This window comes from Polypterus senegalus, chromosome 5, assembly GCF_016835505.1.
Source record: "Polypterus senegalus isolate Bchr_013 chromosome 5, ASM1683550v1, whole genome shotgun sequence".
Lineage (NCBI taxonomy): Eukaryota > Metazoa > Chordata > Cladistia > Polypteriformes > Polypteridae > Polypterus > Polypterus senegalus.
In genome coordinates, this window is record NC_053158.1 from 133,171,063 (window position 1) to 133,187,607 (window position 16,545).

Genomic DNA, 16,545 nt, shown 5'->3' on the forward strand with positions numbered 1-16,545 from the left:
CAAGTCTAAGCAACAGACACGCAGGTAAACAGACTTGAGCTGAGACAACTGTGCGGGGTGGGGGGATGTGATAGCAGGCTGCTTGCTGTTTATCCACACATTTACAGGACAAAGGACGCTGATGGAGAGGTACGAAGCGTTTTAAGGTGTGACGGATCTACGGGTTTTTCATAGGCTCTAGTAATTCTAGTTTTAAGCTGGCTTGACCGCATCCTTAAAATGAACCAGAACAGTATACCTAAGTTTGGTCTGAGATAGACACCACCTGGGAAGTGCAAACAAGGACGGCCTAAAACAGCCTGCCGGCGAACTGTGATCAATGAGCTGATGGAGATGGATGTAACATGGGGTGAAGCCGAACACAGCACAAAGAGGATTAATCTAATCTAGTCTTTTGGATTCCTAATTATAAACTAACTAGCAAAATACCCGTGCTTCGCAGCGGAGAAGTAGTGTGTTAAAGAAGTTATGAAAAAGAAAAGGAAACATTTTAAAAATAACGTAACATGATTGTCAATGTAATTGTTTTGTGACTGTTATGAGTGTTGCTGTCATCAAGGATTTGATTATCATTATTTCTTTCAATCAGGTTCGTATTTGGAGGATGTGTTGTGTTCAAGTTATATTCCGTGTTTGTCAACCGTTGTAAAGATACCCAAATCGGTACTCGTGAATCTAAGATGTTTAACAGGCATTCCCGGTATTAAGTTGTGGATTTGCCTGCGAATATTTAGCGACAACATGTCTATGAACTTAATTTAAACTTAAGCTTTACACCTTGCTTTCCTATTGATATGTCTACAAAGGCTTGTTCAGATTCAGAGGGTTGTTCCTTTCTTACTGCATCAATAAACAGCTCGTATTCCTCTTTATCTGAGACATCGCACACTACATGCACGGGTTTACCTTTCCCAGTCCTGCAAATTTTAGCGAAGTGGTTCAATTTACCACATTTTTTACACTGTCTTCCTTTAGCTGGACATTGACTTTTTCCACCGTGTGCTTTGTTTCTGCAGTACCTGCACTTATGAATATGCTTGTATGCATCACACACTTCATATTCTTTGCTACCTTCTCAATTCTGTAATGTTTTTTGTTCAGAGCTCTTTGGAGCTCTTGCTTTTTGTGTGCGTACTGCGTTCACAGTCAGTTCACGTGAGCCCTCAGAGTACATGCATCGAAGGTTCTCAGCTGTGGTTGTGCTATCTCGTGCAATATGCAATGTCCACGGCTTTATTGACTGTTAGCTCAGACCCGGCTAAATGTTTCTCTCGCACTTTCACTGAGTTTGTGTCAAACACTATTCTATCCCTGACCATCTCATCTTCGTTTGCATAAGCATAGTCCTTCACCAGCAATTTTAACTCCGTTACAAAGTGATCAAAAGTCTTGTTTATACCTTGTGTCTTCTCACTAAACTTGTATCTCGCGAAAATCATATTCGTCTTAGGCATAACAAAAGCCTCGTGCGGCAGCGTGTCTTTGGATTGCTGCTGACGGACGGCCTTATATGGGCAGGCACTCAATTACGTGGGAGGCGTGGGTATGGGGGCGCAATAAGTAAGCTGTAAGGAATGAGCCTCCCAAATTTCAGCCTTCTACCTACATGGGAAGTTGGAGAATTAGTGATGAGTCAGTGAGGGCTTTGCCTTTTATTAGTATAGACTAGCAAAATACCTGCGCTTCGCAGCGGAGAAGTAGTGTGTTAAAGAAGTAATGAAAAAGAAAAGGAAACATTTTGAAAATAACGTAACATGATTGTCAATGTAATTGTTTTGTCACTGTTGTGAGTGATGAGTGTTGCTGTCATATATATATATATATATACATATATACATATACACATATATATATATACACACACACATATATACATAATATATATATACATATATACACATACATCCACATATATATACATATCTACATATACACACATACATATACATACACACATACATACACACACATATATATATATATATACACTCTTTGGGGTGCGAGCAACTGTTGCTGGGCATGCCAGAATCCATCAAGGAAGAAAAATGAAAAACAGTATTTGTACAAAATCTTAATTTATTTATCCATTCCTAAATAATTAAATGGGCAGGCCATTTCGTATCAGTGCAATAAGCTGTTTGTTAAAACAGATGACTCCTGCTCTTACGTGCAAGTCTGTGTGGATATTATGAACTATCGTATCTGTTAAATTTTAAATAGAAGGAATTTTTATTTAGTCGACAGAAATATCTTTGGTAGGAATGTAAGTTAAAAGAAGGCATCATTGCATACATTTTTCTTCACCATACAAATGTAAAGAGTAAATTAAGCCTTACATTCCAACCAAAGATATTTGTGTCGACTAAATAGAACTTGAAAAGATATATTTTTTCGAATGTGATCACGCAATTCAGATCGAGTTGACGCACTACATCGAGCGGCATGCTATTGAATATTTATATTATAATATTAATAGTATTTAATGTTAGCTAAGACCCAGCACTTAAAAGTTTCTCTCGCAGTTTCGCTGAGTTTGTGCCAAACACCACCCTGACCATCTCATCTTCCTCTGCATAAGCACAGTCCTTCACCCGTGAATATTTAGCAGCAGTGTTTCTATTGGATTGCCGCTGACGGATGACCTTATATGGGCAGGCACTAAATTACGTGGGAGGCGTAACTCCGCCTCCAACGGGCATCAAGCAGAAGTCTATTATAGTATATGGACGAAAAAATAGGTTCCAGTTATGACCATTACGCGTAGAATTTCGAAATGAAACCTGCCCAACTTTTGTAATGAATGAGTCTGCCAAATTTCAGCCTTCTATCTACACGGGAAGTTAGAATTAGTGATGAGTCAGTGAGTCAGTCAGTGAGTGAGTGAGTCAGTGAGGGCTTTGCCTTTTATTAGTATAGACTAGCAAAATACCCGCGCTTCACAGTGGCGAAGTACTGCATTAAAATTTTTATTAAGAAGAAAATGTAACCTTTTTAAACTGAGGGAAAATATGCCAATAATTATTTGTTAAGGATCTCTTTGTATACCATGTTGTCAGTTCGCCCTCGGTTGTAATATGACCAAGCTATGCGCTGAGCTTACTCTTGAGCATGCAACTTACAGTTGGCCATGTGAACAGTAATATTGTCTCAAATCTCACAGCTTGGATTGCTGCTGTCATAATCGGTTTGAGTTTCATGGTTTGTTTCAATTATGACAGTATTTGCAGGATTTGTTGTATTGAAGTGCCATTCCGCATCTGTCAAGCGTTGTAAGCACACAGCCGGTTTCAGCGATAAAATCACATCCAGCTTTTGAGAGTTTAAACATTCATAAACATCAAAGTGTCCACTACTGAAATCGTCACCTGTGAATGTAAGATGTTTAAGAGGCATTGGCGGTTGTCGAAAGGTGTAAAATATTTGGCCATTTCGGTACACTTGAAAGCAACAACCGAACAATTCAGCGGCAGCCATCAACTCACATGCAGAACCATAGGCGAAGGGCTTAAGCATTTCATTCTTATAGTGCTCCTGTGTAGTATAATTACCTCCTGTACCGTCATCAGTCCACACCTTGAACCTGTCCCAGTCATTCAATACATAAGACACAATGTTCCTCCGGATATCAAGAGTGAGCCTGATATGGCCGTGCAATATGTAACAAAGAGAATGGAAAAGATAGGTGGTATCTCCGGGCATGGAAACCACTCGGTAAGTGATAGTTCTTTGATCGATATTGATCATCTCGATAGACATGGTAATGGGGTTGGAATGAAAAGGAAATGGGTACCTGAGCAATGTAAAGTAAGTGTAAAATACCTATACAATAACTATAATTGTAATAAACAAACAATAAAACAGCGGAGAAGCTGTGGATTAAACAAAAAGGCTGTAGTTATCAGTAGGGAGGCGTGAATCCCATGGCGAAGCAAGGAAGGGAATGTAGAGACTGGAGCGGCGGACGGCCTTATATAGGCAGGCATCCAACAACTTGGTGACCGAGCTGCAGGCTATGGGCGATATATATATGTAGGTAGGATTCAGTTAGCGTTGGGAACCCGTGTACCAAATTTCTTGAAGATGGGCCCATAAGTAATAAAGACTGTTGAAAAGTTCAATATGGCGGCCGACAATGGCATCATACCACCGGAATAAGTACGTACATTGGTTTCGGTTAGTGCAGGGAAGCTGCCTACCAAAAGATGGGGCCATAAATAAGAAAGTTCAACATGGCGGACTTGTTGACCGTTATGACCATTACACGTAGAATTTCGAAATGAAACCTGCTTAACTTTTGTAAGTAAGCTGTAAGGAATGAGCCTGCCAAATTTCAGCCTTCTACCTACACGGGAAGTTGGAGAATTAGTGACGTTGGAAAGTTCAATATGGCGGCCGACAGAGGCGTCATACCACCGAAATAAGTATGTACATTGGTTTGGTTAGTGCAGGAAGCGCCTACCAAATTTCGTGAAGATGGGGCCATGAATAAGAAAGTTCAATATGGCGGACGTTGTTGATCGTTATGACCATTACGCGTAGAATTTCGAAATGAAACCTGCTTAACTTTTGTAAGTAAGCTGTAAAGGAATGGCCCTGCCAAATTTCAGCATTCTACCTACACGGGAAGTTGGAGAATTAGTGATGTTTGGAAAATTCAATATGGCGGCCGACAGTGGCGTCATACCACCAAAATAAGTACGTACATCGGTTTTGGTTAGCGCAGGAAGCCACCTACCAAATTTCGTGAAGATGGGGTCAGCCTTCTACCTACGGGAAGTTTGAAAATTGGTGATTTTGGAAAGTTCAATATGGCGGCCGACAGTGGCGTACATCGGTTTCGTTAGCACAGGAAGTCGCCTACCAGATTTCGTGAAGATGGGGCCATAAATAAGAAAGTTCAACATGGCGGACGTTGTCGACCGTTATCGACCGTTATGACCGTTACGTGTAGAATTTCAAAATGAAACCTGCTTAACTTTTGTAAGTAAGCTGTAAGGAATAAGCCTGCCAAATTTCAGCTTTCTACCTACATGGGAAGTTGGAGAATTAGTGATGAGTCAGTCAGTCAGTCAGTCAGTGAGGGCTTTGCCTTTTATTAGTATAGATTCCTCTTTCCTGACCACGATATACGTCTTTTGATTTGACCGAGTTTCTTGATCCTTATTTGTTTTTGACTCTGTTTCTACATTCTCTTATATATGAGTTTAATCTCACAATATGAACTTTTTCTTTAGATCTCTGACATGCTGATGTGAAAAGCATGCCCCCGAACACAGACAGACAGACACCAGAATGTCCAAAATGCACACGTCTATTAATTTTACAGCACCACAAATGCCAACAGTCTCAGCCTCTTTCTCTTCCTCTCAATGTTTTTGAAATGCTTTTAAATGTAAAGTATGTTATATCATAAAGGAAAACAGGAAATGTGATTTTTATGTTGGTGTATTATTGTCTTTGTAATGTCTTTGCATGCTGAAATTTTGAAGTTAAAATCAATATGTCCAGTTTAATTATCATCTCTAGCAGTTAATGTTGAAATATGGAATATTTTGCTTGTAGATTTGGACTGCACAGTGCAGGTTTTAGTTAAATGGATTTGTGTTCCCTCTTTATTTTGGTTATGTAGGCATGAGACAATAATGATTTGTACTAAATTTTGTCACATGAATTTATATCAGTACAAAATGTGGCTTTTTATAGTATATTGTATGTCATTACCACATGACTGAAATGAAACACCAAGCTAAGAAAAAAACATCTTTCATCATAAGTGGAGATTTAAATAACGGATTGAAAAACTATGCACTTGTGCTTTGACAAAACTGATATTCACTATCTGCATAGTCCTGTGACATGGCATAAGTGGACTGGGACAATAGGTTATGTGTTTTACGTACACACATTTAATTTACTGAGTCCCATTCTCACAGCTAATCACATTGTTTCATAGATACACCACTGCATCTACACACTGCAGATGTGAGAACACATGCTTGAGACATAAATACACTTTTTACTGTTGCAGATCTAGAAACATGGGTATATTATAGCAAGGAGGAATTATATAGCAGTAGATCTTGACAAAGCAGTCATCTAGCATGGCAGAAAGAATAAGAATCCTAAATCCTAGTGCTTGTTTTTATGGTCAAGCCAGATATATGTACCCAGTGAGTGAGTGTGTGTGTTCAAATCCACAGAACACTGCAGAAAAATCTCTGTTTCATGCAGAGTGTTGATAGTCATATGAATTATAAGCTCTTCATGGATCTAGCCAGAAACCTCAGCTAATGGACAAGTGATGCATTCAAGCAGGAATTAATAGGGCAGCCATTGTCGGAGCAATGTTTGATGTTAACTCAGAAAATAAAAAGATAAATGTAAATTTGGGCAGTTTTGCACTGCAGTAGCTTTAAATTATAGGTTTATAGTGTTACTATTGTCATGTGTATAGTGTGTAGTGAAATTCTTACTTGTGTTTGCTAATCAGTATGCTTCTCATTTTATGTTACTACAGTGGAAATATTTTATGTAACTAAGATTATTTTATTGTCTCTCTATTATACATGAGGCTTTGTGCCAAGAGATTGGCCCAGGACCGTCTCGCGATGACGTAGAAAATGTTATTCTTGCAAGACACGCCCTACTTACAAATAAATACAGTAAGAGTAAGGGCAGCCAGCAACACACTCAATAGTGTTTTGGCTTTGAGCGTTCACAGATCCTGGGCTCTCAGTGCATATATAGCATATAAGGACAATACGTTATAAATGAAACGTAGACTACAAAGCAAAGAAGAAAGCAGCGTGGAGAAAAGAGACTCAAAAGCGTTGAAGAGACTAAAAAGAAAAAGAATAATCTAGTGTAGGTGCAAATTCAGAAAATAAGTAATTATCAGCCCGGAACAAGTGGAACTGAAAAAAAAGCACGTCCAATCAGGACGTTTGCGCTATACACATGCAGAGCAGGTTAGAGATTATAAAAGTAATGATAACTAATTATCAGCCCGGAACAAGTGGAATTGAAAAAAAAGTACGTCCAATTGAGACGTTGGCGCTGCACACATGCAGAGCAGGTTAGAGATTATGAAAGCAGTGGAATTCGAAAGGCTCAAAAAAATAGTTGGCGCGATACACATGTGGAGAACGTTAAAGAATACTGAAAATAGGAAAATTAGAAAGTATAAAAAAAAGAAAGTAAAGATCGCAGGAGAGCAAACAAACTTAAATTATTACTCGAAAAAGGGAAAATAATCACCATGGACCAGGTGTCATTAAAAAAAAAAGCAGGATAAAGCGAGGTCAGAAATAAAAAACAGAGTAGAAAACAAAGTAAAACGTCATAAAAAGGTTAAATAACAAGGGGGCCAAACACATGCGGAGCAGGTTAGAGATAATGAAAACTGGAATTCAAAAGACTCAAAAACGTAGGTGCGAAAACACATGTAGAGCAAGATACAGAAAGCAGAAAGCATGAAAGCAGAAAAAACGACTGTCAAAAGAAAGTAAACATTGCATTAGCACAAAGAAAGAGAAATTATTACTCAGAGAAATAACGAAAAGGCAAGTAAAGATTGAATATAAGGACATAGGTAATATGTCAGAAGTATGCAAATATTGTAAGGCTTTGAAGTCTAAGTCAAAAGAATTTCAAAAACTGAGTTAACCTCACATGCACTTATTGGTTACTTTGCAAAAAAAAATTATTAAGTGCTGATGATGTAGACTGTTTTGTCTGTGCTGAAATTCCAAACAGAGAAAACTATCCTGAATTATGGTACAAATTCATTAAACACATGTTTCACTGACCTCATTAAGTTGGGAATCGAAACATTTCAAATATTGTTTTTACAGAAGTTCTGAAATAAAAGTGAAACTAATGAAATAGCAACAATTCAAAGAAAAAAAATCTTAAAAGTGTGTATCCGGAAAAACAAAAGCGGAGTTGAGAAGGGCAAAGCCCCTAGTAATAAAAAAGAAAATGCTGTAAAACTTAATGGTAAAAGTTGGGTAAAAGTTGTAGTGTGTCATGTTGTTGGAAAAAGTAGATTCCCAACTTAAGTGTCTTGATATAACTAATAAAATGATAAGTTTGCCAAGGGCATGGTGAACATGTCCAATGCATCTGTTCCAAAATGGTGTCATATAAGTTTAATGTGGTAAAATAAAGGATCACAAATATTTTGGCTTCTTATTTGGGTGAAATATCTATCATAGAAAGAAAGCACCCATATAATTTATTGCATTCTTTTCAAAGTCCTTAATAGGGACTGAAAAAAGTGGGGAATTTTAAAAGAAACAATATATATCAATAGGGAAACAACTACATAATAATCAAAATATACAACAATGAAAGCTTAATTAGATCCCATTTAACAGATCAATTGAACAGTAAACCAAATATGAAAAATTTGGAGGTAAATATAAAAATTGTTTTCCCAAAAACTTTTCAGCTTACATACCATTTAAACAGATACTAAAACAATAATTTTGTACTGCTTTTTACACTATTCTGATCCCTGCTATGTTGCCATTAATATGTTGTTATTAATTTATCTTTTGATAGTAAAATCTATTGTACTGCTATGTATGTTCCGCTAGTACTTTTCAGGATATCCATACACAGCAAGGTTGTTTGAGGTTATTTACTGATTTAGGTTATTTTTCTAAAACTAACTAAATTGTACTTTTACTTAAATTTTTTTTTCAGCGCCTGTTTCTTTTACTTTTACTTGAGTAGTTTACATATCATTTTACCTTTAATTAATACATGTTTGCCTAAGCTATAATATTTTTACCTAAGTAGATTTTTTTGTACTCTATGTGTTTGTAACCTTTCTTCTCTTTTTCTCCTGTTGCTTAAATTATGCTTCATGTAGCATATTTAAAGTAATTTAAAGCACAGATTATTGTAAAGTATTAATTACAAATTATTATTTTACCCACTTGCAACATATCACATTAACTGAATGTCAAGTAGATTTAATAAGGCAGAACAGCATAAGTGTCATATATATTTAATAGTGTATGAAGTTTGCCCTTTCTGCCTGGGAAATTACTAATTCTCTGAAGTCAGGATTAATATGCTTTTTCCTAGCATAACAGCTAAAATCTCTAAAAATTTCTTTAACAATAAAATATAACAGATTATATAACTTTTAACAGTGCCATAAAGTTTTATTTTATGAATCAAAATATATGACCTTTCATACAGTTTCCCGGAAGACTGGGACTACCTAGTTTTATTTGGGTGTCACCTAGACCTTTATGAGGCAAGGCATGTAGAAGGCTCTTGAACACAAGTTTCTTAATTGCGATATGTTTGTAGCTCTTAAGGATGTGCATACTGTATATCACCCATAGAGTTTGGGATATCTCTAGGAGGTGAACTAAGCACCTTCCTTTTGAGGATCTTGGTCTTTTAATAAGTGATTTAAAGGGTGTACCCTATTATGCAAAGCACCTTTGGCAGTACTATCTACTGTATATATGTATATAGCATATCTTCAATAAAAACTTCCTTGCAACTTTGCCATATTTTAATTGTGGCTTTTAATCTGAACTTTTTTTTGCAATAGTTTTTCAGTGATGCACAAACAACAGAAAACAGCCTTAAGAAGCAACAAGAACTGCTAAGAAGTAAATTTGTGTGTGATAAGAACACACAACTGTCTCAGATTCAAGACTTAATAAGAGACTTGGAGGTAAGACTAATCAGTGAATTAATTGCAATAAATAGTGATGAGCATGTCAGGGAGAATTGCATTTTAAAATTTCAAGGTATTATTAAAAATATTTGATGAGCCATCTCTTCATGCTGGCGGCACAGTGGCGCAGTGGTAGCGCTGCTGGCTCGCCGTTAGGAGACCGGTTTGCTTCCGGGTCCTCCCTCGTGGAGTTTGCATGTTCTCCCTGTGTCTGTGTGGGTTTCCTCCGGCGCTCTGGTTTCCTCCCACAGTCCAAAGACATGCAGGTTATGTGGATTGGTGATTCTAAATTGGCCCTAGTGTGTGCTTGGTGTGTGGGTGTGTTTGTGTGTGTCCTGCGGTGGGTTGGCACCCTGCCCGGGATTGTTTCCTGTGTTGGCTGGGATTGACTCCAGCAGACCCCGTGACCCTGTGTTCGGATACAGCGGGTTGGAAAATGGATGGATGGATCTCTTCATGCTACATAACTATGACATTTATTTATTTTTCTGATGTGTGTTGAAAGTCCAATTACAACAGTGAAGAGCCTGTCACCCTCTAAAACCCTTCTCCTGTGATCAGAGAAGGAGATGCATTTTTAAGGGGCATTTCAATACATTTTATTTATACAAGGCGCCTTTCTGAAAACTCTAGTACGCCGAACAAACAATAAATAAATAAATAAATAAAAGACACAATTATAAACAACTAAAACAGAAAATATTTAAAACCAAGCATAACTACTGTAATCATAAAGAAAAAGCCATTTTAAACAGATGCATTTTAAGTTCACATTTGAAGGAAGAATATGATTTGATATTTCTTAGCTCAGCAGGTGATGAATTCCACAGCCTGGGAGCAGAATGGCTGAATGCTCTGCTCCTCATGGTGGTTAGATGGGCGATAGGGCAGTCAAATGGATACAGGAAGAGGACGAAGGTTACGGGAGGGAATGGCAACATGAAGAAGGTCAAACAGATATGGAGGGGCGAGGTTATGAATGGCCTTAAATGTTAATAACAGAATCTTAAAATCAGTTGAAACTTAATCGGGAGCCAATGGAGCTGCTGCAAGACCGGAGTAATATGGTGAATAGATGAGGTTCGAGTAATGATGCGTGCTGCAGAATTCTGGACTAACTGAAGCTTATGGAGAGATTTATTAGGGAGACCAAAGAGGAGTGAATTGCAGTAGTCCAGCCAAGAAATAACAAGACTGTGAACAAGAATGGCAGTCATATGAGGAGTGAGGGAGGGCGAATCGATTAATATTACGTAGGTGGAAGTAAGCAGACCGGGTGATGTTATTAATGTGGGATTGGAAGGATAGAGTACTGTCGAGGATGACACCAAGACGAGGTGATGGGGAAACAACAGAGTTATCAATAATAAGAGAAAGATTATTGGTTTTGGATAATGATGATTTTGAACTAATGAGGAGAACCTCAGTTTTGTCACTGTTTAATTTAAGAAAATTGGAAGAGAGCTAGTATTTAATTTCAGCAATGCAGTCAATAAGCAAAGGTGGTGGAAAAGAGGAGGTGGGTTTACTAGCAAGGTAGAGCTGGGTGTCATCAGCATAACAGTGAAAATTAATGTTATATTTACGGAAAATATTGCCAAGGCGACGATGGTAAATGATAAAAAGAAGAGGCCCCAGGACAGATCCCTGGGGCACACCTGAAGTAATGGTGGTGGGTTCAGAAGTGAAGGTTTTACGCTGTATGAACTGAGTTCGGCCTGAGAGGTAGGATCTAAACCAGTCAAGTGGAATGTGGGTAATGCCAATCAAAGATAATCTATTAAGGAGAGTGGTATGACAAATAGTATCAAAGGCCGCACTCAGATCAAGGAGGATGCAATGTATGAAAAATAGAGCCCTTTTGCACAAAATATTACATTTTACCTTATCATAACTGCGGAATTGTCAACACTAAGTATTATGTAATGATTTAATAATTAAAAAAAAAACTTGTTTCATATAAATCAGTGGTACTTAAAGTCGTTCAGAATGAGGATGAATTTGCTGAAGTCAAACATGCAGTGGTCCATCTATGGCCAACAGCTTCTTGTTAGTGTTCTTCTGCATTACATTTACCATATTTATTTTACTATATGTAGTTGTCTGAAAAATGATAAAATTATAATCCGGTGTTGCTGGCTTTGCGTTTCAAAGCCCTAGATTTCAGCCAGTCATCCATAACAACCCCTCAGACATGAAGATAGACAACAGTGGTCAGCCTGACAGTACTGATGCAGTAGAAATGGTTTATGTCAATAGCTACATGAAATTAAAAGACTGAAATGGCTGACATATTTTGAATTTAGCAACAGAGACCCGCGTGGCCGATAAACATTTAATTGGAAAAAGACTGTGATTGAAAAAGTGTTGAGTGACAAAGAGTAGGCAATCACAACAAGCAAACAAGAGCAGCACTGAAGTAGTGTTGTAGAGGGATGTAGTACTAGTAAGATTCTGGAGGGTCACAGTGGCTGCAGGTTTTCGTTATAGTCACTTCCTTAATTAATAACCAATTACTTTACTTTATTGGTACTGCTGCTGAGATGTAAGTGAGCCAACAAAAGACCTGTAACATGATTTCTTTGTACCCATATGTTCATAACAATATCTATTTCAGTTACATTTATGTAAAATAACAAAGTGAACCTTAGAGACATATGATCTGGTGTGGGCTATAAAACATCTTGTAAGCTCTCAGAAAAAAAATAAAACCAACAATTTTGGAAATGCCTGGTGTGGAAGAGTGAGAGCACTAGCAAGTTATTGAAGTAAATAGCGTGTTTCATTAACAGCAATAATTGTCTTCTTACTGAGAAATTGGCTGGGTCAAAAATTGTAGACCTTCAGGAATGCCGTGAGTTTGAGACCCTGGAGTTATATAGTCATTAGCTGGTTCACTTTGTGTCTCTTTATTTTTTGGCGACTGGTTAAGGACAAAAGAAATAATTAAGGGTTAAGAATATTATAAAAGCAAGTCAGTTAAAAGTAAGGAAAAAAAATGTTTAATTAGCAGCAGGAATTGAATTCTGATTAACAAAGTGTGTGGAATTAATCCTCCATCACCTGTGGTTCTCCAGAATCTCATTTTGATAGCTCTGCTGTAACATGTGCTGTAGCATGGGCATATGCTACTAGTAACATAGCAGTATGCTGCTTACTAAAAGAATTACAGCATAATAGAATGTCTCTGGAATTGAGCACAAGCGAAAAAAGCATCATAGGAAATGGGAATGCTGTTTTGTTGTTGGTCATTAATGAAGTTATTACTTATGTTTTAATTAACCCCGCTGAGTCATTGTGAATCTTTTCCTCATGCTCACACATGGAAAAGTTAAGAAACAATTATCATCTGCAGGGAAGTTGGATGGTGTTTCTCATGGTGGTAATGTTAGATACTTCACTATGACCATTTAGTAGCATGCATGTCGGGCTGCAGCCTGACTGGTATAAATAAATACTGTAAGTATGTACAGTATATGGTGGGCTGATGTATCCAAGAGTTATAAAACTTTGCTCTTATATGACGAATGACATTTTGCAATCCACCTGATTAACGCTTGTGGATCACACTTTGAGAACCAGCTGCCAACACGGTTTACCCATTGTAGCATTTTAGCTAATTACATTAATTACTTGATCAACTAATTAATCAATGGATCAATTAATTAATGAAGCTAATCAAATTAGTAAAGCATTATCAGAGCGACCCATCACTTGCCATGTGCTTGGTTGATTGGTACTACACAAGAAAGCCATATATTTTTTATATGTCTACTGCCCTTCTCCTTACAAGTCACCAGAAGCACTGTTTTGGTTGTGGGGGGACACCTGGCAAGTCTTGCAATATTGTTCAGGTACAGTATTTTATAAGCATGTATTTCTCTTTTGAGCCAGTGTAACTTTCATTTTTCAATTGCTGATAGACTGACCTTTTAAATAGTTATGGTCTGCTGTTTTGGTGTATAGTGATCCTCGCTATATTGCGCTTCGACTTTGGGCTTCACTCTATTGTGGATTTTAAATGTAAGCATACCTAAATATATATCACGGATTTTTCGCTGGTTCGGATTTCTGGACAATGGGTCTTTAATTTATGGTACATGCTTCCTCAGTTTGTTTGCCCTGTTGATTTCATACAAGGGACACAATTGGTGGGTGGCTTAGAAGCTACCCAATCAGAGTATGCATTATGTATTAAATAAAACTCCTCAATGATATCGATATGCTTCCTGCGCAGTGCTTGATTGTTTGCTTTTCTCTGTCTCTCTCTGACGTTCTCTGCACCTGACGGAGGGTGTGAGCAGAGGGCTGTTTGCACAGAGGCTGTTTGCCTAGAGGATTCGGACGCTCTCTAAAAATGCCGCTTTATCGCGGTGCTTGCATACTTAAAAGCCCAAAAGTCCGTATTGATTTTTGATTGCTTGCTTTTCTCTCGGCTCTCTCTCTCTCTCGAAATTCTCTGCTCCTTGTCATGGAGCACAGTATAAACTTTTGACTAAAGGGTGTTATTTCATGTCTAGAGGGCTCTAATAATGTTAACAGTGTGGGAGAGTTTATAAGGGCTTAAAATATATAAAAATAACCATACAAACATATGGTTTCTACTTGCGGATTTTCACCTATCGCAGGGGTTCTGGAACGCAGCCCCCAATCGAGGAGGGATTAGTGTATTGTGTTACATTTTTTCAGTCTGCATTTTAAGCTATAAACAAAATATTTTTTTTTTCTTGGTGGGCCTGTTTTCTAAATATATTTTTATGTGTTATTTCCCTTCATATCTACTTACTGTTGCTGTTCAGCCTCTATTTTCCATTATTTTAATTTTAGTTTAAAATGTTAATCTTTCTTGTACTAATTCGAAGACAGTTATACTAGAGACTTTTATAATGAATTTTGCAGAAAGAAAAGGAAAGGACTTCAGAATTTAGAAGACATGTGCAACATCTAATAAACAGATCAAAGACGATTGTACAACTGAAACCTCGTAGCCCAGACTATAAAATCACCAGTCCTGTCATCCTTAAGGCTCTATGTGACTTCAAACTGGAGCAGGTAAGCCTGTAAAAGTTCTGAGATACTGGAAATATGGTTATTTCATTATGTTGATGTGAACTGACTTTAAGGGCATACGTCATTTTATGTAGCCTGATATATGTGAGGGATTTAAAAAAAATAAATGTTATTAAATTTCAAAAATATGCATTACAGAAGAGATATAACAGTCAAACACACACTGCTATAAACAAAAAGAAAAAAAGCATAAAAAGAAATAACAAGCAATCCTGTAAGTCACAGAAACAGGTAAGTTTTGATAATCTTAAACCTCAAAACACAGAGCTAAATGATTTTGTGATCAACAGGGGTGCTAAAGAGCCCCAAACCTCAAACACAAATACACAGACAAGTCCCATGTTCAAACAAAGGTTTTTATTTTAAAGAAATATCTCCATAAAGCAATTAGTAGTACTCTTCTTCTGTCTTATCTCTTTCTAGGAAAGCGTTATCTGTCTCCTCTCTTGGCTTCAACTTGCCTGAACAAGGCAGTCAGTTCTTTTTATTGAAGATCCAAAAGTACTTCTGGTGCCAGGGCATCGGCCATCTAAAGTATTTTCGGGTCATACGGAAATCCTAAAAAGTAGGGAGTGTAACTCCCTGCAGCGCGCCTTTGAGCAACCACGGTCCCCAACAGGGCTGTGCTACTGGACTACAATTCAAAATAAATATATATATATTATGGCGGACCCGGCCAGGATGCCCCTTCGCTATATATTCAGGGGGAGCAGCCATGGACTGTGCAATACCTCCCCCTGGATGCTAGATGGCAGCCCCCCTGGGTTGGAGCAGTGCCTTGGCTTCCCGCAGGGCTCCATGGGAATTGGAGCTGGGTGCAGCCAACAGGCGCACCCAGGGGTGCTACAGCTGGGACTCCTGAGCCCTTATGTGCATTGTAATTCCTTTGAAACCACAACAGAACTGGATTAATTTGGCACTTCTTCACTCATAACATGTAAAGCACGGTCACATTAACCATATAAAATTAACATATTTAGGGGTTATGTAAAAAAAAATTTCAGCACAGAAATTTTTAACACATTATTCATATTCATTAACAACGACTAATCAGCAGCCCTACTTTGTTGTGTTAGCGTGATGTATATAATTTTGCTTCTCTTCCTCTTTCGTCTCCAGCGGATCATTTGTTCCATATCTTCTTGTCCTCTAATTCTTGCTCTTTCACACCCTTCACCCACCTGCATGTCTTCTCTCACCACAACCATAAACTTTCACGTAGGCCTTCCTCTTTTCCTCTTGCCTGGCAGCTCTATTCTTGGCATCTTTTATCAATATATCCAGCATCTCTTCTCTGTACATGTCCAAACCAACGCAGTCTCACCTCTCTGACTTTGTTTCCCAACCATCCAACCTGACCATCTAATGTATCATTTCTAATCCTGTCCATCTTCATCACACCCAATGCAAACCTTAGCATCTTTAACTCTGCTCTGTCTCCTGCTTTCTGGTCAGTGCCACTGCCTCCAACCCATATAACAAAGCTGGTCCTACTGCCATCCTGTAGACCTTCTGTTTTACTCTTGCTGATACCCGTCTGTCACAAATTACTCCTGACCCTCTTCTCCACTGATTCCAGCCGGTGTGCACTCTCTTTTTCACCTCTCTTCCACAATCCCCATTACTCTGTACTATTGACCCCAAGTATTTAAACTCATCCACCTTCGCCAACTCTACTCTCTGCATCCTCACCATTTCACTGACCTTTCTCTCATTCACATATATGTATTCTTTCTTGTTCCTACTGATCTTCATTCCGCTTCTCTCTA

At 38.0% G+C, this 16,545-nt stretch overlaps 1 protein-coding gene across 5 annotated transcripts in view; it reads left to right on the plus strand.

Moving 5' to 3' along the window:
- Positions 1 to 16,545, plus strand: part of dspa (desmoplakin a) — a 114,249-nt gene that overhangs the window by 53,751 nt on the left and 43,953 nt on the right. For all 5 annotated transcript variants that reach the window (XM_039753380.1, XM_039753379.1, XM_039753378.1 and 2 more), the window contains 2 exons: positions 9,578 to 9,703; positions 14,606 to 14,758. In XM_039753380.1, the coding sequence (XP_039609314.1) occupies positions 9,578 to 9,703; positions 14,606 to 14,758 (279 nt within the window). The remainder of the gene's footprint in view (positions 1 to 9,577; positions 9,704 to 14,605; positions 14,759 to 16,545) is intronic.